Below are 25,791 nucleotides of genomic sequence, written 5' to 3'. Positions count from 1 at the left end.
AATATAAAGAATTTATACAACTCAACACCAAAACCCCATATAATATGATTAAAAATGGACAGAGGACCTGAATAGACATTTTTCCAAAGACATGCAGATAGCCAACAGGGACACGAAAAGATGCTCAACATCAAGGAAATGGGAGTCAAATCCACAATGAGACACCTCCTTACCCCTGTCAGAATGGCTTGAATCAAAAAGAAGTAACAAAGTGATGGTGAAGATGTGGAGAAAAAGGAACTCTTGTGCACTGTTGGTGGGAATGCAAACTGCAACAGCCACTGTGGAAAACTGTATGATGATTACTCATGTAAATACTAAAAACAGAAATACCATATGAGGGGCGCCTGGGTAGCTCAGTCAGTTAAGCATTTGCGTTCAGCTCAGGGCATGATCCCAGGGTCCTGGGATCGAGCCCAACATCAGGCTCCCTACTCAGCGGGAAGCCTGCTCCTCCCTCTCCCACTCCCCCTGCTTGTGTTCCCTTTCTCACAGTGTCTCTCTCTGTCAAATAAATAAATAAAATCTTAAAAAAAAAAAAAAGATCCTCTCTCCCCCTCTGCCCCTCTCCCTCTCAAAAAAAAACCAACCCACAATCTTCCTGTATATAACAATCTTCCAAATGTTCCATTAAACCATGAAATTCAGCAAATATTCAATATGTATGCTAAATTAAAACTGGAGCCCCTAATTGGATGCAACTCCAGAAAGAAGAATATATACGCTAATAATTGGGTAAAAAGATACCTGTTCCTTATGTTGAAAACAATAACAATTTGTAATTATTCAACTTTTATATTTGTAAGTAGTCTTTACAACTGCTAAATTATAATACTATATTCCACTTGTGTAAAAAGTCACCATTGTATTCTCCAAAGTCTCCAACAATTCTAATATACCCTCTAAGAGATTCAATGACATTTTTAGTCTCTGATGCCTTGAATAATCCCCAAAGCATTCTTTTTCACTGAGTTTATTGGATTGCAAAAGAATGCATAAAAGAGGCAGAGTGGCCTATGCAGAAAAAGTTTTGGAGAAGACATGTTTAGGTAAGTGCCATATATCAGGTAGACCTTATTTATACTTCTGGGTCTCCATTTTCTCATTTCTAAAATAAGTATGGTATTATCTGTCTTGCACATTATTAAAAGGATCAGTTACACACATAGGGATGAACAGTGTCCCCCCCAAATTCCTGTCTATCTGGAATCTGTCAATGTGACCTTATTTGGAAAAAGGTCTTGTAGGTGGAATCAAGTTAAGACTACGTCATACTGAATGTGTCTGGGCCCTATATCCAATGACTGGTGTCTTTATGAGAAGGGAGTGTGAAGACAGAGACACAGGAATGGCCCTATGACAATGGAGGCAGAGATTAAAATGATGCTGCTATAAGCCAAGGAATGCCAAGGAGTGTTGGCAACCATCAGAAGCTAGGAAGAGGCAAGGAAGAATTCTCCCCTAGGGTCTTCAGAGAGAACGTGGCCCAGTAGAATCCTTGATTTCAGATTTCTAGCCTCTGGAACTGTGAGAGAATACATTTCTGCCCTTAGTCACCCAGTGTGTGGTACTTTGTTTCAGAGGCCACAAGACTCCTAACACAGAAATGAAGCATTTGGCTTACCCCCCAACAGAGGAAAACATACCACAGCATTTTGTTCTGGCCAGGTTCTGATCTTGTTTGACATGGAATCTCCAAGAACAATTCTAACAGTGTTGTAGTTAGGGATCACGTTTACACAGTTGACCACAACTCAATTGAAATAGGCTTTAAAAAGGCGTGGAGGTGGGGTGAGGTGAGGAGGTGAGAGAGGAAATGAGGGGGAGTAGGAGAGTGGCGGTATTAGTGGATCTTCCCACACGGATGCAGCCGGACCTCTGGAGTTCCTGAAGGCAGGTCTTACCACCTGGTTCCTCATTTTACTCTTCCTGTGTATTAATGTCATTTTTTTCTCCAACTGTAGTCTATCTTTACCCAGCAGGTGAAAACATGACTGCCAGGAGCTCCCAAATTTTATCTTTTATAGAGTTTGTCCCCAAAGAAAGACTGCCTCCATTTTCTGGATCCCCAAGTCCAAAAAGCCCAGAGAAACACTGAGTAGCCTGAGCTGGGTCAGCTTCCACTCCTGAACTACCTGTTGCCGCTCCTTGGCTGGGCAGGTACCAGAGGGAGGGATGGATGGAGACAATCTACCCAAGTGACAGCTCTAGTTTCCTTCCTTGATAAAGAAGTCGTTTCACTTTTGTTCTTTTACCCCTAATTCTGACTAAAATGCTAAACTGAAGTGAGCAACCAGAGATAGAGGAGTTAACTTTAAAGGCAGATTCAAATACAATTTGAAGAATAAGAAGTAGTCATAGATACATCATCAAGAAATGCAATACATTAATAAAGAACTTTAGTGAAGAGTCAATAAGCACATGAACCAGATACTTTATGTAAGTTTAAATTTTCCCAGCTGGAATTAACTGAAACACAATTTCCCCTATTTAAAAGAATAAAAGGGAATATAAGAAATTAAACTACCACTTGAAGATGTAGTTTAAAGAAATTCTTATCTTTTGGTAGTAGAGGAAATACATTTCATCAGCAATAAACATTTGACTGCCCTGTGTGGGCAGGGCACTGAGGTGCCACGAGATTGTTTCCAGAGATAATTCAACTCAATATTCAACTTTTAACTTTCTTAGAAATATAAACGATCACTTACCATGGTACTGGGGTCTCTATCAGCTCGATTTAGTTCAAAAGAATTTATTTTATGGGCACTCATTTCATCAATATCAGCAATGATATAATGTCTAGGAGAGTAAGCATTGGACAGGTTCTCAAGCAGCCTCAGGATCTCAGTGGTGTGCCCACCTGGAAAAAATATTGGAAGGCCTAAGATTAAGAAATCCACAGTGTGGTTACCAGAGGGGAGGTGGGCGAGGGATAGGGGAAATAGGTGATGGGGATTAAGGAGTGCACTTGTCATGAGCACCTGGTGTTATATGGTATAGTGTTCAATCACTACATTGTACACCTGAAACTAATATTACACTGTGTTAACTAGAATTTAAATAGAAACTTAAAAAGAAAGAAACCCCCAATGGCCGTATCTATTTGACTATGTTATACTAATGTTATGTTTTGTGTATTTCTCAATAGGTGAAAGGAACATTTGGAAACAATAATCTATGCCCTTGAATAAATACTACTTTTATATGGGGGAAGAGGATAATAGCTTTATAAAACTAAAATTGGCACTAGCAGTAGGTGTTAAGGAAGGCACAAAGAAGTGTAAGACACAACTCCTGTTATCAAGAAGCCTGGTGAAAAGGGGAAAGACACACAGACATTTAAAGAGTGATGCAAGACAGCATGAAAAACTTAAATGGGGGCAGAGGTGAGGCAAGCAAATGGTTATGAAAGACCAACCCTATAAGAGGAAGGGAGATCCCTGGTAAAGCCTGAGAGGCCTTGAAAGGTAAAGCTAATGGACAGATAAGAATAGGGAGGCCCCTGGCCAGGAGTGGGATTATTAGGACATGAGATGGCAAGAGCTGAGATGTGTGTTCAGGGAATGGTAGGAATACTGCGAAGGAGGGTGAAATCAGATCAGGAAAGTAGCCTAAAAATGGAAAGATGGTCACTGGGTCACTGAAGGTTTCTGTGCTGAGAAGTAATGTCAATGAGGCATGAGCACTGACCCACAGGGCTTGGAGCTTCCTAAGGAAGACTACTGTTCAGCACTGTAACCCCAGCTCCTGAGAGAGGTCTCAGCACACTACAGGACGTCAAATATTTACCAGCTTCACCAAAAAACTGTTCAATTTTTGAAACTGTACGATGTCCAAAATTTTAATACTTTTAATTTCAAAACTATGAATTTAAAAATCGACTGTGTATACTGAGGTTTCCTCCATGGGAAAAAAAAGAAACCCAAAGAATATCAACCTCTCATGTTAACTATCTAGCATTTAAGCAAAGCAATCAAACTTCTCTGAGCCCTATCATACCCATTTCGTTTCACTTCATACTCTCAGCCTCAGCCAGGTTGATGTCCTAAACATTCTTTGTATTCATCTTATTTGCTACCTCCTCCTTGCCTCTGGTCACAGTGTCCCTCCCATCTACTAAACTCTCCCCCACCAACAACTGTTGTTAGAAAGCGCTTTCAGTAGTAATACAGTGAACATATAGAAGAATAATCAAACAAATTAAGCGTGTGGTTTCTGCCAATGCACATATTTTCTTATAGCAGAAAGGGAAGGATTACTCTCTAGGTTCCAGGAGGAATTAGATATAGAAATAAAATTGGCATAGATTATGTGTGAGGAGGAATTAGAATCATACTTTATAACTTGTCACCCATCTTCTTGTCTGGGGCATGTAATTTACACATCCGATTTATACTCATTTTGGTATTTTTGTTTTTAGCCTTGAGAAAATGTGGTTTGCAAAGTAGGTACTTGTTTTCACAGCTGGACCAATTAAGGATAAAAAGGATAATATCCACATTCCCACTGAAATTAAAACTTCATTATACCTGCTTTAACAGGCTTCTCTCTTTTTTTAAAAGGAAACATTTACTGAATACATTCTTTGAAGATTTAACCTTGCCACACAATAAAGTCATTAAAATGATGGGCTTTGTCTTCCATTTTACTGTTTTATTAAGATATATTCTTTGGGAACAAAATCTTCTCAGTTTTACTTTAAAATATATCCAGAATCCAATCTCCACCCCCCAACCCCCGCATCTCCTTTGCTATTACCCTGCTCCACGCCACATCACCCTCACATCAATTATGACCACGATTTCCTGGTCTGCTCCCCCAGCTCCGCTTGTCTATTCAAGTATCTACATCAGTCTATTCTCAACACAGCATCCAGTGTGATCCTGTTAGAGAGAGTTGATCAATTTACCTCTGCTCAAAACCCTCCAGTGGCTTCCCTTTTCACATGCAATAAAAGGCATCTTATAATTTGACCCCTTACTTTGTTACCTCATAGACCTCATCTGCTTCTACCTGGCTTAAGTCTATTCCAGCCATTCTGGCCTCCTTGCTGTTGTTGGGTATCTGTCATCTCCCCCGGGGGGCTTTTCCTTACAATTCTGTCTAAAATGCAACCTCCTTTCCCTACCTCATAATATTTATCACCATATAATTTAATATGCAGTCTACTTATTTCTTTTGTTTTTGTCTCCCCTAACCCTTGCTCCACCAGAAGGTAAGCACAATGATGGCAGGGACTTCTGTTCATTTTGTTACTGCTGATCTTCAGTGCCTTGAAAACAGTCGGTATTCCTATAATTGAATGAATGGGTAGATGAGCATTTGGTATTAAATCTAAAATTTGCCTAAGGAAATCATATGACATTTCAAAGAAAAGTAGTAATTTTGATTGATGTTCCTTGAAAATATGTGGTTGATTAATCATATTTTATGGAATCTAAAGATTGGACATTTTTTGGTATTCTTGGTAAACACTGAAAAATGCCTTCCCCCTCCTCCAAAATTCCGGCCATGAACTATTAAACTATTTGTCTGATTACAAGTCTTTCTTTGACTTGGAAGATTCTTTGAAGTCCTTGACCTCTTCCTACCCTGAATGGTTTGAACGACAAAGGCACCCCTTGCCAGACTAATTCTCAATCTTAATTTTGGTGCCCAGTCCACCAAATCTAATACTGTCAAGTGAATGGCTCGAACATCCATTCATCTACTTGTTCAAGACAGAAACCTGGACATCATTCCTGAGCCTTTCCTTTCTTCACACACCCCCTCTCTCCCCCCCCCACCCCGCTTTCAAACCACAAGTTCCTACTTGTCTCCCTACCTCAGGCTTTGTCAAAACATACTCTTGACAATGCTGGCTGAATGATCTTTGTAAAAAGCTTGTATTTAATTGGGTCACTCTCCACTCAAAAGTATTTTAAAAGATCCTTTGCTACCAGGACTAACAACAGTCACCATTTATTAAATGCTTATTATATGCCAAACACTTTGCTAAACACTTTTAATATTACATTTAATCTCTCCTCTTCCCATCCCATATTTTTCAAGGTGGAAACAGAAAGTTCAGTGAGGTTAACTAATTTGCCCAAGATCACCAAGTCAGTAAGTGGCAAAGATGTGATTCAACTCCAGGATTATGTCAATCTAGAGCCTGTGGTCCTAACCCCTACATGGTATAAAGCAGTGGAGTAGTGCCAATGGCTTTACAGAGCATGGTTTACAACGCCCTTTGGGATCTGGACTGGGCTTACTGTGCCACATGGAACTCAAAGCAACAGTGCCCTCCCACCTCTGGCCATTCCAAGGGCTATCAATTTCTTTTCACACCTTCCCAGTCTTCAAAGCCTCTTTGGTATTTCCTGGTCATCTTTCAAATCTCAGTTTAGACATCACTTGTTCCGAGAATTTTCCTGTCTCAAGTTCAGATAAAACGGTGTGCTTCCTGAAGACTGCCATAGCAGCCTATACTTCCCAGATTATAACAAGTACACATTTGTTTTGTTTTTTGTTTTCTGTTAGTTTTTCTATAATCTTTTCATTCACTGCTGTATCCTTGTACCTTTCACACTGCTTCACTACCTAGTCACCATTCTGTGGCAAGTAGTAGTAGTAGTCAGTTTTGCTATTTCCAGAGCTTAGCATAGTGCCTGGACTCCCCGATGGTTCAACATATGTTAAGTGAAAAAAGTAATGAGTTATACTTGAACATTAGTTTAGAACATTTGCTCATACTGTAAATATTATTCTAACTGGATACAATCTCCTAGCATTTCTAAGTGTACACAATATATCTATCTCTGTCAGAACTTAACTGTGAGGGCCTGCAGAGCTGGTAGACTCTGTTAAATTGTATTACCTGATAGGGCAGCTTGTTGTTCATATGCTGACACAACATTCTGAAATGTGTATTGTTCTGTGGTCAGTAGAAAATTGTTTCTAACCTCATGGATTTGTATATTTATAAATGTGACAATTCACTTGGCCTCATTTAGCATCTAGTATTCGTGATTCCTAAACTAAATACAAAATGCCTAGATTAATAATGCAAAACAGCAATTTTTAATCAGGAAAATTGTAAGTTAGCGTCGTAAGGCTTCTGCGTCCTCTCTGCTCAATAATAATTTGTTAGAATAATATACGCTACGTGGAAGCTTAATTACAGACAAGTGTAAGTTACTCATTTGTCCTTAAAAGATGCTTGGGCCGCGTCAGCAAACCAGAATTTCGCCCCGGCTGGGCGGACCGGTTCCGGTTAACACAGGAAAACTACAAATCTCAGCATGCAATGCTCCAAAAAGTGCTAAGGAGACTAGAGAAGAGAGTCGCGGTGTACTCTGGGGTTTGTAGTGACCGACCCAGGCTCGACAGTCACCGCCCCAGTAACTTACCGGACCCAGCCACCACCAAGAGACTGAGAGATTGACGGGGCACCAGGACCCGAGAATGAAGCACTACCCACAGCCGCAGCGCCAGCAGCACGGCCACCGCAGCTCCCGCCGCCGCTAGGATAAGGACGCTAGCCATGTAAAGAAACGACGCATGCGTACTATCCCCCCGCGCCGCGGCTCAGAAGCGGTCAAAGTTCAAGAAGTACGGGCTCTGCGGAGACGCAAACGGGGCGTGTCGAGCCTCTTGATGGGCGGGGCTTGTCTGCGCTAGGAGGAGTTTAGGGCGAGAGGCGGAAGTGCTGGCCCTGGGCATTTTGGTGGCTTCCCTACCGGATTCCATGCGGCTACCTCCCAAGCATAAACTGAAATTCGGCAAGTTAAACGCAGGAGAAGTGTGATTTCCACCCGTGACGAGGTCAGGCCACCTGTGCACCCTAAAGGCTCCGGAGCTCCCAAGTTAGGAGGTGTTCCCGCGCCACTAACTTTGTGAATTCCACCTGAGGCCGATAGCATACATCGTCTTTTTTCTTCCTTCCTTCCTTCCGTCCTTCCTTTTCTTTTCTTTCCTTCCTTTTTAAATGCCAAGGGAAAAGTTTCTGTTGCAACATGAAGACAGTACTGTGCTTGCCAGTAAAAGTTACCTTAATACAAAAAAGTAAATTTAGGGCCCTCATCAGAATCTCTTGCCCGACACTCGTGTTTTTAACTTTTCTAGGCATTTTCACATATCTGTGCGATCAGAGTGGCCGAGCGTGATCACCTCCAATTCTGCCATGATCCTGAGAGGAGTGGAAGCTCAGACTCAAGGTAGCAGGATAGAGAAGGCAGCGTCCTACAATTAATATTCAGTTAATTTTACTACAAAGCCAACACCTCCCCTAATCCCAGTTTTGCTTATATTTTGTTGCCTGTGTAATCCACATTGCAGCAATATAAAAATACTGAGATTACAGAAGTCCCCTCACCCCAAGTGTAATTTGCCATCAGTCCCTACAGACTGTAGGTTATACCTGGCAAGTATACAGATGAATAAACAGGTCCTGAAAGATGAAACAACTTGCTTGCTTGAAATAGTGGCAGATCTAGATTTAGAAACCAGAAATCCTAACTCTGGCATAGGAGTATTACATTGTGTATTCCTTTGAACTTTCCTAAGTTCAGACTTGACTTGATTATCACACTTGCTTAGAACCTAGAATCTGTCTTTTAAAATGTAGTCTCTCAGGAGAGGGCTGGGATCAGGTTATCTACCAATGTGTCAGTTTCTATCAGCAGTCAAGTTTGGGAAGCATTTAGGGCCTTGGTAGCATCATTTTCTGGTTAATGGATCTCATAGCGCTTCCTACATTCAGTCTTCCAATCAACTCGTCTTAACCCTACATCCTCACAATAAGGCCAAAACGTGAATATTATTTCCCTCTTTAAGGATAAAGACACAGATTCTATAAAGGTAATATAGTTTGCCTAAGATTTCTTAGCAAGGAAGTGGTGGAGAAAGTTTATAGTTGTGGGCATAGAATTCAGTGCCTCAGATTTTGATGAAATCAGAATCCCCTGGGCTTATAAATACATAGTTCAAAGTGCAGGGGTAGGGCCTCTGGCACAGTATAAAAAACAACTTAAATATATTACAAAGGATGTAGTTTTCTTTCATCTGCCCACTCTGCCATTCCCAGCAACGGCTTCAACCTAAAACTCTCCCCTCATACTTCAAAGAAGATGTTAGCGTCTCAGAAATTACATCCAGGTGAGGAAATTTCTGGAGCCAAAAAAGGACATTATCTTGTCATTGGGTCTTTCTTTTTGAGGGTGAGGAAACTTTTTCCCCGAGCCCTTCACAGACTTTCTTTCACACTCTCTGGCTATATTTGTATCACTGACTTAACTCATAAAAGGAGTGAGACTTCAAAGCTGGCTGGGGGAGGGTGGAGCATGGCACATAGCTACCTGTTGTATCTGGTTATTTGGTGGAGGGTGGGTACTGCCCACAAAGGTCTCTTGGAGAAGGAAGTTGGAGGAGGGTAGAGGAGAGATGATTGTTGGTGAGGCAAATAATAGTGTTTGGATTGCCGTGAAAATGTTGTGTCCCGGATGGCTTTGTAACCTGACACAGGCAATGCGGATGGCAAGCATATTAATAATTACTAGACCGCAGGTCTCAGAAGACACTCTTGCATTCTCCTTTACCCCATCACCTCACTTCAGTAATTACTTGTATCTGTAGGAAATATCAACTTGATCACATTGGCATGCAGCTGAATGAATGGAGATGATCAAGCATTTAGGGCTGCCAGTAAATGCAGTGAATCAAAGAGGGAGGAGTAGCAGACATTGTTTAGAATTATTGGTTGAGTTATTTTGAATTAAGACTACGGTCAAACTGTTCAGTGTTTCTGACAAGGAAGTTGAGTGCAGAGAGGAGGAGCTAGATGGCAGGCTGGGACAGGAACAACGTTGGGAACTCCTAACAAAATGTCTACTGGTCTGTGACAGGCATAAAATGTGTAGGTAATCAGAGGTCAGGAAGCTGTACTGGATTAATCAGGAAAGGCAAGGCTGAGTGACAAGAAGTGGCAACTAAAATTTCTCTTGGGGATTAAATTGCACTGACAACACAGATTACAGATGCATGGAAGTAAATTATAGTGCTGTGAGAGCATGAAAAATGTATTAATAATTGACAAAATGAGTAATGATATTGAGCCATAGCCAATCGTAAGTAATCTGGGAAGTGATTTTTATTATCTTCTTAAATCTATTTTCTAAAGTTTTTATGGCAAATATCTATTATTCATGAATATTAAAAAAGTTAAGATTATTTTGCACTATTCAGTAGGATTGTGCTTGTTCATTTATTCAACATATTTAATGAGCACCTGCTATGTGCTAGATTTAGGTACAGGAGATCTCGTATGAATAGGACAATAGCCCAGACAAGAAACTTAGATTAGAAAGATGATAGTGGAGAGACAAGAGGGTTTGGGAAGAAGATTTGAGATACATTTTGTGGATAGAGTCGTTAAGACTCATTGATGGATTAGATATTGGGGATCAAGGTGGCTCCTAGAGTTTTGGCTTCAAAACTGGTTGGATGGTGTCATTTGCTAAAAATAAATGACAGGAAGAGAAACAAGCTTTTGTGGGTAGACACGGGAGGAGAGGATGAAAATGAAGTGTTCTGTTTTGAATGTGAGTTTGACTAGCCTGTTAGACATCTAAGTGATTATGTCAAATAGGTAGTTTCATGTACAAATCTGAAGCTTGGGTCAGAGCTAGAGTTATAAATTTAGAAGTCAGCATATACATGGTACTGAAAGCCACGAGACTGGGTGAGATCACCTAGGGAGGAGTCTAGGTCAGTCCTGTGCAATAGAACTTTCTGCAACAATGGAAAGGTTTTATGGCCATGTTGCTCACTATCTACATGTGCCTATTGAGCACTTGAAATGTGGCTAGTGCGATTAAGGAACTAAATCTTAATTTTACTTAATTTAAATTATTTTAAATTTAAATAGACACATGTGGCTAGTGGCTACTCTGTTGGACAGCTCAGGATTGAGAAGAATATGGGGTCATTAACATTTAGCGGTCTAGTAAGGGAGATTTAGCCAGCAAGGAAGATAGAGAGGGGAAAGCCAGGGAGATAGAAGGAAAATCAGGAAAGAGTGGTGGCCACAAAAACCAAGAGAGGAAAATGATTCAAGAATGGAAGTGTAGTCAGCTATGTCACATGCTGTTCATAGTTGGAATCAGATGACTTGAAAACAAATTCATCACTGAGGAGTTAAGTGAGAGCTGCATTTCCATGGAATGGTGGTTGTAGAAGGCGGTTGGAAATGGGCAGAAGAGAGAATGGGAGATGAAGAAAAGCAGTGTCTATAGACAATTTTTTCAAGTTTTTCTTTGAAGGGGAATGGAGAAATTAGATGAGAAATGAAGGAGAATTGGGAATTGAGGAAACTTATTTTTTAAGATGGGAGTTACTGGACATACTCATTTGAATTTTAAAATGATCCAGTGGAGGAAAACTGATACAGGAGAGAAAGGGAATGAGAGAGTAGGAACAAAGTTCTTCAAAAGATGAGCGTTGGAATTACAACACAAGTGGAGGGGTTGGGCTTTGATAGGAGGAGGGACCCTTATCCCATGGTAACAGGATATAAGGCAGGGATATAATGCAGGTGCTGGGAGGTTTACAGAATTGGTGGTGAATAGATGAGGGTGAGGGTGTAGGGATATGGGGTACAGAGTGTGAGGTGCTTGAGGAGAAAGAAGTTAGGAAATAATCATCTTGAAAAGTAATTGGCGTATTCACCAGGATCAGCGTAGGATTTCTGGGCAGTTTGGAATGCCCATTTGAAGCATGTGATAACAAATTTAGAGAGAAACCACTCAGCATAATTTTATGTCTTTTTCCCCCCTAGAAAAGGCAGGTAGTTGGCTTTAACCAAAGTTAGAGTTTTGACAGGTGAATGCATTAGCGAGGTAAGATTCTTAAGGGAGCAAGGTCCATGGAACTTTCTCTGGACATAGTGGAAAGTGAAGACAGGAGGGTAAAGGTAGGAGAGTGGATGAATAGTGGCAGAGTGTAAGGTTAGGGGATTGGAAGCCTAAAGAAGGTTGAAAAATTGCAATGAAAGAACTAGAGCCAGTGAACTGTAGAGATAAGAGGTGGTGGTCAGAGGGTGGGATGCTTGAAGTCCATATTGTGTTATTACTGATAGTCGTTTTTAGGGTGTAACTATAAGAATGGATGAAAAAGATACAGGGGCCACCACATGAATGCCAAAGTCACTGAAGGGTGGAGAGGAAGATGAGCTCAGGTTTTCAAAAAGTAAGAGTTTGGAAGATGATAGCAACCAAAAAGAACTTTGGGTATAAGCAGGATATCTTCCATTTGTCCCTCAAGATTCACTCTTCCCCACCCCACCCAGCCATGGGAGCTGAAACCTATGGATTCAGTTAGCAGTTTCCTTGCTGTCTGGTTCTGCTTGGGTTTGGCCAATGGGGAGCCTCAGCAGATCTGATGTAGGGAGGCTGTGTCCCTGAATGGGGGAGGACTCTGCTCTTCAACATGGCTTCTGCACCTCTCTCTCCTGGGCCCCAGAGCTCCCTTTCCTCATTCCTTCAGGCCAAGGGGTGGTGAAAGTTCCACTGTTACTAGCCCTCAGTGACTGCACTATCCCTTGTGCCTTCCTTCCCTGATTCACACCTCTGTAAATCATCCCTTTATTAAATCATCCTCAACTTAATTGTGCCATCTATATCCTGTTGGGGTGGTATAACTGCATGACAGGAACTTCAAAGGAACTAGAGTTTTTAGAAAGGAGAAATGGTTTGGAAGCAGTGATGTGGATCAAGAGTTTCCCCACCTCCTGTGGGTGTGTGAGAAAAAAATGGCCTCCCTTTGAGAGACATATTGAGGAGCAAGTCTTCAGCTTCTACAGGGAAGTGGAGAAGTCATTCAAAAAGAAGTTGAAGATAGATATAAGGGAGGTTTGCAGGTGACAGATTAGGAGGTCCAAAGTATGCCGTGAAGGGTGGTGAGGAATGGGAGTTGAGTCAGATTGGGGGAATTTAAAAGTAACCATGGAGATAAGAATCAGGATGATAATGGCTAATCTGGGAGGCTTCTGGGGCTTGGAGTAAATAGGGATGAGGGCAGGCTCTCAATTCAGTTCAGTTCAGTTCTACGAGTACCTAATATGTGCAGCTCACTGGGCTAGGTACTGGGATACAGTGGTAAGGCAGGAACAGTTAATACCCAAGCAGTGACTCAACAATGAGCCTGACTATGTGAATTGCATACCTCTTAACAGGGCCTCCCAGAGAAAAGCCACCCAACCCATGCTTTCATGGGCTGCCTTGGAGTATGGGCCACTAGGGACCCTGGCATGTAGGCCCCTCCCCAACAGAGGTCAACAATCTTCAGTCCTAATGAAGGTGGTAAAGTACAGATAAAGACTGAAGCTCTTCTGCAAGAGCCAAGAACACCACTTTGGTCAGCATTATGTGTGCCCATGACAAGGTAAAGCTGGAAGGGAGTTCTTAGTCTGGGCCATAGACAGAGCTGTGGGCAGCAGGACTGATGGTTGTATGCCTTACCATTAAAGATCTTCTGGAAGGTATGGTAGGATAGGTGACAGAAATTGTCCCAGTACAATCCAAATCCATAGACAAGACTTTTTTTTCCTTGTCAGATACACTAATGTATGTTTAAGTTGCAACTTTTTCCTGGATGAAGCCACTTGCTATGATTCCTTGAATGCTAACCCTTGAAGGCTAAGGCCATTGTTAATATTTAATTGGCATTTACTGTGTGCTTACTGAATGCCAGGCACTGAAAACATGAATTAACTAATTCTCACAATAACTAATGAGGTAGGCATTATAATGATCCCATTTTGCAAATGAAGATACTAAGGTACAGAGAGATCATTTGCTCTGGGTCACAAAGCCAGGAATTGGCAGTCAGGATTCCAAAAAGCTCATACTCTTCCCTTCCACAGTATCATTAAAAGAATTTATCATATATTTATATCAGCTGTTATGCTATATATTATTTTTTTAAAAGATTTTATGTATTTATTTGACACAGGGAGAGAGAGAATGAGAGAGAGCATGTGCACAAGCAGGGAGAGTTGCAGAAGGAGAAGCAGGCTCCCCACGGAGCAGGGAGCCCGATGAGGGACTTGATCCCAGGACCCTGGGATCATGATGTGAGCCGAAGGCAGACGCTAAATGACTGAGCCACCCAGGCACCCCTGTTATGCTATATATTAAGGAAAGAAAGATAGAAATCTACTTTACTATGACTGGCTTTTCCTTTATAAAATTAGAGCTAAATAGGAGGCAAAGGATTTTTTAAAAAGTGACCTTTTCAGGGGCACTTGCCTGGCTTAGTCGGTAGAGCACGTGACTCTTGATCTAGGGTGTTGTGAGTTCAAGCTCCATGTTGGGTGTAAAGCCTACCAAAAAAAAAAAAAAGTGGGTTTTTCATATTCCAGTTAAGAATTGCTTTTCTGTTTTCTAGCTTTTTCTCCAAGTGCATTCCAAAAGGGCACTAGATTAAATAGGCATGTCTGTTTGTCTTTCTGTCTCTCTCTCTGTATATAATAACTCTTGCATGCCTTAAGATAAACTTGCAGTGAAATTAACTAGACACATTAATTTTATTCTTTTACTTTATGCTCATTTATCGCAGGTATATCTTTACAGATATGTTTATAAATTCAGCTCCAGCCCTCTATGCACACAAAATGCCTTATCAGTTCCAAATTTAGCAAGACAGTAAAATCTTATTTAAAATACATTCCCAGACTATCACAGTAAGTATCATGCCACATCATACTGTTCATTAATGACAACCACAACAATAATGGCTCCTTTAATTTTCAGTTACCATATTTTCAGTTTTAGACCTATAAATAAAGTCAGAAACAATTCTATTTCTGCACTAAACACTGCTTGTCTTTGAAATCTTGCAAATTAATTTTCTTCTCATCCCAACCCTCCCTCCCCGCAGAGCCTCTGCCTGGCACACCTATCAGGTCAGTCTTTTCCTCACTGTACACCTACGCTTTCTACCCTGTGTTTCCCAAATCCTTTTTTGCTGCCACAGAACTCTTTGTCCTCGGTAGAAACACACAGATTATACCTTCTCTCTTCTCTGACTATACATTGTTCCTGTGAAATTCACATGTGTGATAAAACATGCAGACTACCATTCAGTAGGCTTTCATAAACTTTCTCAACCACCTCTCACAGCCTCCTATGAACTTAAGTACTATTATTATCCCCATTTTGTAGGTGAGGAAGTTTGAGGCTTTACCATGCTAGCTCATCACTACTGCTGCTTTGATTGGACTTCCTGTGGATGTACTGTGGCCATCTAGTGGCCTCAGGAATATGGTGATGTTACCTAGGGAAGGTACTTACTGCAGAAAACATCTTACATTAAGAAGAGGATAAGAAGAATGAAATATACAGATGTGCTACTTAAAGGTTAGTGTTATTTTCTCCTGCAAGTGTTGTGCAGATAGTATTTGACTACATTTCACCACAGCCGGTAAATAACTCTTGCTGTGCCCTTTAGCCTGGTTTCTTTTTTTTTTTTTTTTTTTTTAAAGATTTTATTTATTTATTTGACAGAGAGAGACACAGCGAGAGAGGGAACACAAGCAGGGGGAGTGGGAGAGGGAGAAGCAGGCTTCCCGCCGAGCAGGGAGCCCGATGGCGGGGTTCGATCCCAGGACCCTGGGATCATGATCTGAGCTGAAGGCAGACGCTCAACAACTGAGCCACCCGGGCGCCCTAACCTGGTTTCTTATCAGCTTCTCCAAGCTTTATTTAAAATCCTGTTCATCTTTCATCAACATTAGGTGCCCTCTTTATTGTGAATCCCTTCTCAATTTGTTAGAAACAGGCTTGTTAATTTACCAACGACAGTTTTTGATAGAAATCTCAAATGACTTAGCTATTTCCCAAACTTAAGCTTCCCTTCTCCACGCCAGTACTCCAGTGGGATCTTTGCTGGTTATATTTGTTTTGGAGTAAGTTAAAAGACAACTTAAATGAACCTGAGAAAGTCTTACCACTTTGTAATACTTGATGAATATTTACCTAGGAAACTGTGGAATGTCTGCGTCTTAACTTAGAAATTTAAAAGAATCTCTAAATTTCCCTTTCTGAATAGATGCTATACACTAAACAAAACCTCTTATGGTCAGTGTCCTCCATCAGTTATGCCCTCTCTTTCCTGAGTCTCTAGCCACTGACTCTCACCGTGTCTTTATCCTTAGCCTATAATGCTCAAGTCTCCCCCATTAAAAAATAAAAGCAAAATCAATAAAACCTTCCATCAGTCTGGCTCAGCATAACTCCTTTAAACTACCAGCCAGGCACAGCCCAACCACATGAAAATGGCACTCCAGTCTTTAACCACACCTTTATGCTTTTGCCAGAGTGCTTTTCCATTCCCAGTCTATTTTTATGCAACTGGGCTGTTTCATGAAGCCTTCTGGTGAGCATGGAGCAAAGTTCTGTTTCAAGTGTCGAGAGGTGGTCGTCTGAGCAGGTAGCCAGGCAGCCGATTCTTGGTGGACTCCTTACATATGGAGGTTCCTCTCAGCGTATAGAGGAAGCATGGCCCTCTCAACGCTACAGAATAGGTATTGACCGACACAGGCCTTGCCCTAGAATGACACTGTCTTATGCATAAAGGATACCTCTATAATATACCAACCCAAAGAGTGTCTGAGTGTTTAAGAGCTTGGTTGAATTTGTGCTGACCTGACTTGCTCCTACAAAAGGAAACAGCAGAGCCTTCCTCTGATAAAACTTGCAAATAAATGGGATACATTAGGTTTGCTCTATCTTAGCCAATCTTCCCTGTCAGCCACCACTGTATAGCGCTGCAATAACTTTCTGAAAAGACCTAACAAACCACCCAAGAAAGGAACTTTCAGATGCCTTTTCCCCATTTTGTTGCACTTCTTCTTAGTCTCTCAGTCTAGTGGCCCCTCTCATCCTTCAGAAATATTCAACCACTTCCCACCAGAGGATGTTTTATCCCTTAGTTTCTTTTCCCATGTCTCAGTGCCCCAGACTTCATCTGAATGAGCATTCTTTTTTCCCCTCACTCATTTGGGACTCCAGAGGATAATGGGCTTAAGTCTCATGACTAAGGGTGAAGGTAAGTCTCCCAATAGTTGTTTCTTCCCACCACAGTGATCTCTATGCCATCTAAAATACAAGCACACATTACAACACAATTACTTTCCTCAGAGACAATCCAGTCCAATCCTTTCTCCATGAAATATTCCTTTTCTTAAAAGAATTTTGGCCTTAGAGTATCAGAACAGAGATTGCTACTTTCTCTGCCACTTTAAAGAAACAGCACCAACTTTAATTTGTTAACTCTGGGTCTCTTTTTATGGGGGTTTGGGATAGCAAGGAGTCATTTTTTCAGTTTAATCTGCCAAACAAAAGTGCTCAAAGTTTATGTTTTACTATTGCTGATTCATATCCCTTTTGTCCATTCATATTTACTGATATATTGCCCCCCCTCCACTGATATTCTAAAGGGGGGGGGGTTTGCCCAAACTCCAGCTATGCCGAGGTGTTTTGGGTCCTTCATTTCCACACCCAGCTTGGATCCTTGATTCTCCGGTGAGCAAGCCGTCTATCTCGCGTAGAAGTGACAGTTTCTGACTATGAGACTGGAGGGAGGTGGAGGTGCTGTCTCTGGAGGCCCTAAGACCCCGTGACTATAGAATGCAACCACCATATCCAAGAGTAGTTCTGAACTTTGGGAGAACTTGACCAGCCTAACATGCCGAGCGCTCTGCTGTTCCAGCTGTTCAGGTTACACGTTATATGTATGCTGGGCAGCTCGAACTGTGGGCCACCCTAGTCTCCAGAACCCAGTATGGTCCCTGGGGGCTGGTTCTCATCTTAGTCCACTTGCAAGTGCAGCTTGTCATAACTAGTTACCACCTTATCTTTTTTTCCCTAAAAACTCAAGTGTTCTTAAAAGAGACTAGTCTGTGTTTGCTGTCTCATTTTCCTTTGTTCATTTTCACTCCTTAATTTGCTGTATTCTAGCTTCTGCCATAGTTATGCACCAGTAACCTCTAGATTTGCAAGTCCAAAGAGCATTTCCTTTTCTGGCCTCTCTCGTCTTCTCTCAGGCAATTGAAATTTTTTTCTCCCGTTGATGTTCATTACTCCATTTTCTTCTGATTCTCCTCACATCACTATTTTTCTATCTTGATATTCTTCTTTAGTTTTTCTCTTTCTACCTCCCTTAAGATAATAATAAAAAAAAACTTTAAAAATATACTTAGAAAATGCTAGAAATAATAAAATGGAAACTTAGGTAGCCGCCAGCCAGATTTTCCCTTTCATGTATTCTTTTTTCATACTGCCATTCTTGTTCCCCCTAAGAAACAAAATCCTTATTTACCCCATTTTGGTCTTTGTATCTCTGAGGGTTCTTAACCTTGGGAATCCTTTCTTCTTACTTCTCATGGCAGATGAACGGCTGCCGCCATAACATCCATTCTCCTCCCTTTGGTGCATGTTTGCTCAGCCGGAGACCCCCTTGTTCTCCTTTACAGCTAGCTATGATTTTGTGGGGACATCCTTGCCGATGGACTATAACTAGAAGTGGTGAGGACAACTTTGGCCTTACGTTTGTAAAAGAAGACAGCTTGCCTTGTACTGCTTGCCATCTCCTTCATGGATGTGTCTATCACCATCTGTAACCATGGAGATGAGGAAGACATCCTGGGGTGGGGGGGATAACAAGATAGAAGGAATCCGGGTCCTGAATGACCTCATAGAACAGAGTGCCCTGTCAGTCTAGGCCCAACCATTATGTGAGATGGAAGGACACTTTGTCTTCTTTATTTTCACTTTTCTCTTCTTTACGTTCATTTTCACTGCTTTCTGGGGTCTCTACTACAGCAAGTTAGCCTTCACTCTAATACAAAAATTGATACCTGGAGATGGGGGACTTCTAACAAAGTCTTAAAACATATAGCATTACCAAGGGGGTCAGACCCTTGGCAGCGAGGAAACAGCTCTTGCAGGCTGGAAAACTGGTGATTCTTGTAATGCCATTGCAAGATGTTCTGTAAAAATCTCACCTACTCAATTTGGAAGACTGACCATGTTTCTTGTATCGCTGAATTTTAGAGGACGCATTTGGAAAGAACCAGAATAAGAATGTAATTGTTGCTCCTTGGCTAGTTTAGGAATGTTTTTCAAGAAAGAAATGAGCTCACATAAGAAACGATGGGTTTGCAAGGAAAGATGGAAGAAAACACAGTGTATAGAAAATTGGGGCCTCACAGTGTTGGAAAATCCAATTGTTTCTATGGTCCAAACAGGAGAAGACTGTTTTTCAGACACTTAAAGCCCACCTATTAAGATTCCTCAGCCAAAAAGATTTAGCCTTGCAGCAAAGGTCAGATTAGTGGTGTTACCCTCACTTAGTTTTTAAAGTTTTACCTCAAAGTAGCCACCATTAAAACAATGAGAAGAGGAAGGAGTAAAGCATAGAAACTAGAGAATAAGAAAGTTTAAGAGCTTGGTCCAGAAAAGAACTTTGGGTATAGTTTCTGTCGCATGTAACAGACTGGAGATGAATAGCATAGATGCCTGCAAAGATTCTGAGAAAATTTTATTGCTAAAGAAACTGGAAAGCTGACCTGTGAAAGCCAATCATTGTGTCCTCAAGCCATTTCCAGGAAAGCATACTTTCCAATTTTCACTTAAATTTTGAACCTGGGGAATAATGGACAAGGAAGAACCTCTAGAGTGGTAAACCCAGGGGCGCTATGGGTATAACCAAACACATCCAGATGGGATTTTAATCGGGATTTCTGCCATGGCCAGGGCAGGAATTTCTTTCTGGAAAGAAAACTATGAAGGGCTACTGGTCGTTGCGTGTTTCCCATTCTGTCCTTTTAGAAATGGAAGTTTTTATTGTGGTTGATTGTATTCCTGCTCCACCATTGCATATTGGGTTCAGTGTGGGTATCAAGTAACTTCTTTTTAGTTTATAATTATTGGACTATGTGTAGCCCCATCTAGACATAACAGAGAAGAACTGTGGGCCACCCTAGTCTCCAAAGTACTTTCCCCAGAGATACTGGACTTTGAGCTGGCTACAGAAACTGGATCAGCCCTCTCTCTTAGAGAGAGAGGTTGAGATACATGGGAAGAAGAGAGCACTCAGACCGTTGGGTAGTCGGAAGGATTGAGTGAACCTCTTTGTTTATCTTTGCCTTAATTCATGCAGTCTTCCTCGAAGTTCTGATTTATTTATTCAGAAACCTATCACCTGCATGTTGACAGCTGTCAAATTTGTGTGTCCAACCAGGATTCTCTTTTATGTTCTAGACCTATATTATGCAAATACAGTTAACCCTTGAACAATATGTACGGGTTCACTTATATGCAGATTTTTTTACAGCATAGTACTGTAAATATATTTTCTCTTCCTCACAGTTTTCTTAACATTTTCTTTTCTCTAGCTTACTTTATTATAAGAATATAGTATGTAATACATACAATGTACAAAATATGTGTTAATCGACTGTTTATGTTATTGGTAAGCTTCCAGTCAACAATAGGCTATTAATAGTTCAGTTTTTGGGGAATCAAAGTTTATATGCAGATTTTTGACTGCATGGCCCCCTAATCCCCATGCTGTTCAAGGGCCAGCTGTATTGGATACCTTTGCATGGATTGACCATAGGAGAAATCTTAATCATAACATGTCCGAGACTGAAGTTATTTTTGCTTAAACATGTACTTAATCTGTGAGAGATTGCAATTCATAGTCACAAACTCGGCCCATCCTCACCATACATGCCCTCTTGCACTGTGACTTTTCTGTTCTTCCCATCAAGGAGTGGACTCTGGATTTCCACCTCCTAGTATCTGGGCTTGCTTTGTGATTTGCTTTGATCAGTAAAATGCAGCAGAAGTGGTGATGTGGGAATCGTGAGCCCAGAGCTGAAGAAGCCTTGCAGGCTTTGCCAGCACTGTCTTGGAAAGCTCCTGTCATCATGTGAAGAAACATGGGTTAGCCTCTTTGAGGATGAGAGGCTATGTGGGTAAAGATGCCCAGCTGGCATTCACATTAACCACCAGCATGACTTGGAATGTAATTTACAAGGCCCAGTAGCCTCCCTTTCCCATAATTACTCAGAATCTCAGGAGATTCTTAAGGAGACAGGAATAGCAGAACAGTAAACTCAGCACAAGTTGCATGCCCATGAAGCTGGCCTTGACCCTTGAGAAACCATCTTGGACCATCAAGCTCCTGCCAAGCTGCCACAGCTGACTGTCACCAGATGAGTGAGCCCAGGCAAAACCAGCAGAATTTCTCAGCCAAGTCCAGCCCAAATTGTTGACCCACAGAATTGTTAGCTAATAAATGATTACTGTTTTAAGCCATGAAGTTCTGTGACAGTTTGTTTTAGGCAGCAATGACTGAGACATCCTTAGTTAATGATCTCCTATCCAGGATGATTAAAGCCCGAATCATTCAACCTCACCCATATTTTTCATGTCATCCTATGAAGCCTGAGGAGCTCTCTTTTACCTCCCTGTGTATTCTATTCTTGCCTAAGAGTGCGGGTTGTGGAGTCAGAGTGTCTAGGTGTAAATCCTAGGTTCTCCCATTACTAATTATGTGACCTTGGACACATTATTTTACCTCTCTGTGCCTCTGCTTCCATCTCCATAAAACAGAGCTAATCTTATCTTTCATATTAGGGTCTGTGCAGGTTAAATGAGGCCATACATAAACAGGGCCGAGCCCAGTGACTGTGCTCCAGAAGTATCAGTGATTCTGACAGCCTTGAATTCAGCCACACTGTCCGTGAGGTTCAGGATGAAACATGCAAGAGCGCCGCAGAAGACTTCGGGGCTTGGGCAGGAACAGCACTCACAGGGGGAAGCAGATGTGGTCCCAGAGGAACTGTAAAGTAGTATGAGCTCAGAAACTCGAGCTTGGCAGTCAGACTTTCCTCTCTTCCATCACAGCTCTGCCATTTTCTTTCACAAGTTACTTACTCCTTTTAAGTCTTCCTTTTGTCAGCTGTAGAGTGGAAATAAAAGGAAATCTCTGAGAACATCATTGCGAGGCTAGCCTGAGGATTGAATGATTAAGTCCTGTAGGCCTGGCTTATAGAGGAAGCCCCATGAGCCTGACATATAGAATACGCCCCCTACATGATATCTGAAATGTGAGGATTGGTTAGAAAGGCAAGCCAATATCTCTCTGCAAGGATAATTACCAGATATAAAGTTCACCACATACAAGACTGGAAACAGGATGTGAGGTAAGAGATCAGGTGCCAAGGAGAGGGCGAATGGATTAAGTTTGGAAACCAAGGCAGAAATGAAACCTTTCAGGGCTTTCGTTCCGGCATTAGAAAGTGTGGACGATGTAATGTGTATTTCCTAAACCTCTCTGCAAGCTACAAGAGCAAAGCAGAAAATGCTTTAGGAGCAGATTTTGGATTAGAAGAAACAGTTCAAACAAATCTCAGCTTATGCGCCACCAATTAGCCTTTGAGGATCCCGTTCATTTTTAGGTTGGTTCTTGTCTTTTCTTTCCTCATCAGTCAAGAATCCAGTTATTTTTTGAGTACCTTGGAATACAATGCTGAATGGCAGACCAGTTTTCTGTCCTCACAGAGCTTCAAATTAACAGGAGATTCAGACAATTAAACCAGCAACTCAACACTTTGTAAGAATTTAGGGATCAGGGAAATTTTCCTGGAGGAAGTTAGACTTAATGTGAAACTTGAAATTTAGATGATCAACTAATCAGGGGAGTGGGGAAGAGAGGAAGATTAGAGGTCAAAGAACAGCATATGCGGATGCATGGAAGGAAGAGAGAACCAGGAACCTGGGGAATTTAAAGCAGTTCAGTAGTGCTGAAAATTGAAGCCAGAAATGGCTAAAGAGGAGCTAATGGTATGTAATTTAAATTTACCTTGTTAAGGAATTTGGACTTTATCCTGAGGTTAATGGGAAGACAAGTGTTTATACAGAGGAGTGACATTTTGTTTTTTTTTTTAATATATTTTTTTAAAGATTTTATTTATTTATTTGAGAGAGAGAGTGAGAGACAGAGAGTACGAGAGGGAAGAGGGTCAGAGGGAGAAGCAGACCCCCAGCTGAGCAGGGAGCCCGATGCGGGACTCGATCCCGGGACCCCAGGATCATGACCTGAGCCGAAGGCAGTCGCTTAACCAACTGAGCCACCCGGGCGCCCAGAGGAGTGACATTTTGAAAGAGTACTCTATAATGTGGAGAACAGAAGGGGCAGGACAGAAAGTCCCCCACCTGATTTTGTAAAAAAGTTTTATGGGAACACAACCAAACCCATTCATTTTTATTGTCTGTAGCTGCTTCCAGGCCTTCAGTGCAGAGCAGAGTAACTGCCTCTCCGGCCCTTTAAGAAAACGTCTGCTGGGGCTCCTGGGTGGCTCAGTCAGGTATCCCCCTCTTGATTGTGACTCATGTCATAATCTTGGGGTCCTGGGGTTGAGCCCCGAGTTGGGCTCTGTGCTGAGCATGGAACCTGCTTTACGTTCTCTCTCTCTTCCTCCCCTCCCTGCTTGTTCTATCTATTTAAACAAATAAATCAATTAAATTAAAAAAAAATGTTTGCTGATCTCAAGGAGACTGTTGCAGTAACTGTGTAAGACAACAGTGACCACCTCTGAGGAAAGGCAGACCTATGGAGTTGGTACCAAATCATCAATGACACTGAAGAAATCATGACCCAGCTGAGATAATCTGTTTTGCTTTTTAACTAGTTAAGATTGGTTCAGGCCCCTATTACACAACTTTTAAATAAAGTACAGTACCTGCTGATATGTTCTGCCAACTTCCCAGGTGTCTATGAGTTTAGCATTACCCTGAGGCCTGCTCCCACTGATGGGTTCAGTTATGGCTGTGCCGTTGTTCTGGGTGTGCTGTCTCCATTCTGCTCCTTTTGTCTTCTAGCAGTGGCACTTGGCTCCATGGTTTCTTCACTTAGCCCTCCCCCTGCAACCTTCTCACACTGTGTGTTTGTGGGGAGGTGTGGGGGCTTGGGGATTATGGAAGGCTTACTAAAGATTTGGAAGACATGAGGGGAGTCAAAGAAATGCAAGTAAGATAGAGCATTATACATTTTAAAAGGTATTTTAGGTGTACAGTGAAGTTCCTCTGTTTTTTTTCTCTTCCTCTTCTCTTCTCTTCTCTAACCATTCCTTCCATACCCTCAGCTGAATTTCTGTAGTAGAACATTTTGTCTTTTATGAGCCTGTCTCTTGCTAACCTCATTCCTCGATCATACCATCTACTCACAAGGACTCCTCAAGGTGTTTTCCTCTGAAAAGAATTCTAGCACCAGCTGTTGAGAAAATTGGTTTAATTTCACTATAGGAGCAAGGTGTCTTCGAACCAGGGTACTGAGAATAGGTTTGGATCAAACAGGTGTAATCTGACATGTCCAGCTGGAGTAGCCAGGAAAAGAAGTAGTCCAAGGTGGGGGAGGAGGGCAGGTAACCAAGTAGGGAAACCAAGATCATTTCTACAAGAGTAGTGTAAATAACAGACGTTAAGGGAGGGTGAGGCTGTAAATAAGAGAGGAGGCCAGGCATCTAGGATAAGGAAATCATCTAAAATAACTATATTGTAGACTGATGACTTCTTGTGAAAAGAGATTGTGTCTTAACTATTTTTAGATATGTACCACTTAATACAGTGTTAGACACACACGGTAGGGACACAAGAAATGTTTGATAAACTGAACCCTTAACCTCATGCCATTCCTGAAATCTGATTCTTTTTGTGCTCCTGGGACTTTGCTGTCTAAATCGGTCTACTATGTCTGAACAGATCAATCTACTATGTCTGAACAAATCAAACAACCTAGGTAAAAGAGTATTTATTTAACATGTTCTTCCTTCAAAAAGACCTAAACTAGGTCTCATTAAATTTGCATCACAACAAAAGTAGAAATAAACAACTGTTAATACTACCACCATCATTTATTGAATGCCTATTAGATCTGGAGTACATTAGCAGGTGCTTACCTACCTTCTTTCATTTAAGCCTCATGGTGACCCTATTATTATATTCATTTTACAGGTGAGGAGACTCTGGCTCAAAGAGGTTCTCTTTCCTGAGGTTATGATAAGTGGCAGGTTGTTGGAGTTCAAAACTCTTGATCTCAATAATACTAGTCTTTGCTGTCTCATAACTGTTTGCCTTGCCTCCAGTTTTTAAACCTTTGATCTCATTCCCTTGCTTAAAATCTGTCATAGTGGGTGCCTGGGTGGCTCAGTTGGTTAAGCGACTGCCTTCGGCTCAGGTCATGATCCTGGAGTCCTGGGATCGAGTCCCGCATCGGGCTCCCTGCTGAGCAGGGAGTCTGCTTCTCCCTCTGACCCTCCCCCCTCTCATGTACTCTCTCTATCTCAAATAAATAAATAAATAAAATATAAAAAAAAAATAAAATAAAATCTGTCATAGTTTTCATAACCTCCTGAGCAGGGTCTGCAAAAGTTAGTATGGTATAATTTCTTTCTCACAGTCCCTGCCTACTTTAGTGGCTTTACTATTTTATTTTAGAGAGCATGAGTGAGAGAGCACAAGCAGGGGGAGCAGCAGAGGGAGAGGGAGAAGCAGACTCCTCACTGAGCAGGGAGCCCAATGTGGGGCTCGACCTCAGGACCCTGAGACCATGAGCTGAGCTAAAGGCAGCCGCTTAACTGACTGAACCACCCAGGCACCTCTAGTGGCTTTATCTTTGTTTCCATAAATGCATATTGAGTTCCAAACGTCTCTGGTTCCTGGAGCCATGCTAAGCTCCTCC

The 25,791-nt window shown here is 41.6% G+C and overlaps 2 protein-coding genes across 4 annotated transcripts in view; one reads left to right on the top strand and one right to left on the bottom strand.

The window, feature by feature from the left end:
- ALG14 (ALG14 UDP-N-acetylglucosaminyltransferase subunit) overlaps positions 1 to 7,671 on the bottom strand; it is a 93,138-nt gene extending 85,467 nt beyond the window's left edge. For both annotated transcript variants that reach the window (XM_025872252.2, XM_025872251.2), the window contains exons 1-2: positions 7,395 to 7,671; positions 2,712 to 2,863 (exon numbers count right to left, since the gene is read on the bottom strand). In XM_025872252.2, the coding sequence (XP_025728037.1) occupies positions 2,712 to 2,863; positions 7,395 to 7,530 (288 nt within the window). In that variant the 5' untranslated portion in view covers positions 7,531 to 7,671. The remainder of the gene's footprint in view (positions 1 to 2,711; positions 2,864 to 7,394) is intronic.
- Positions 7,672 to 7,676: 5 nt separating this feature from the next.
- The window catches only part of TLCD4 (TLC domain containing 4), a 98,901-nt gene continuing 80,786 nt past the window's right edge, over positions 7,677 to 25,791 (top strand). The window contains exons 1-2 of one of the 2 annotated variants that reach the window (XM_025872243.2): positions 7,677 to 7,809; positions 15,204 to 15,398. The gene's annotated coding sequence lies outside the window, so the exon portion shown is untranslated. Of the gene's footprint in view, positions 7,810 to 13,212; positions 13,423 to 15,203; positions 15,399 to 25,791 lie in introns of those variants that run through there. The other variant, XM_073896266.1, reaches the window with a different exon arrangement.

The sequence above is a fragment of the Callorhinus ursinus genome, unplaced genomic scaffold (genome assembly GCF_003265705.2).
Source record: "Callorhinus ursinus isolate GAN/ISIS: 27379988/994484 unplaced genomic scaffold, GSC_fseal_2.0 scaffold9, whole genome shotgun sequence".
In the NCBI taxonomy this organism is placed as follows: Eukaryota; Metazoa; Chordata; class Mammalia; order Carnivora; family Otariidae; genus Callorhinus; species Callorhinus ursinus.
Note: the sequence above shows the minus strand (reverse complement) of the source record. Positions and strands in the feature narration are given on the sequence as shown.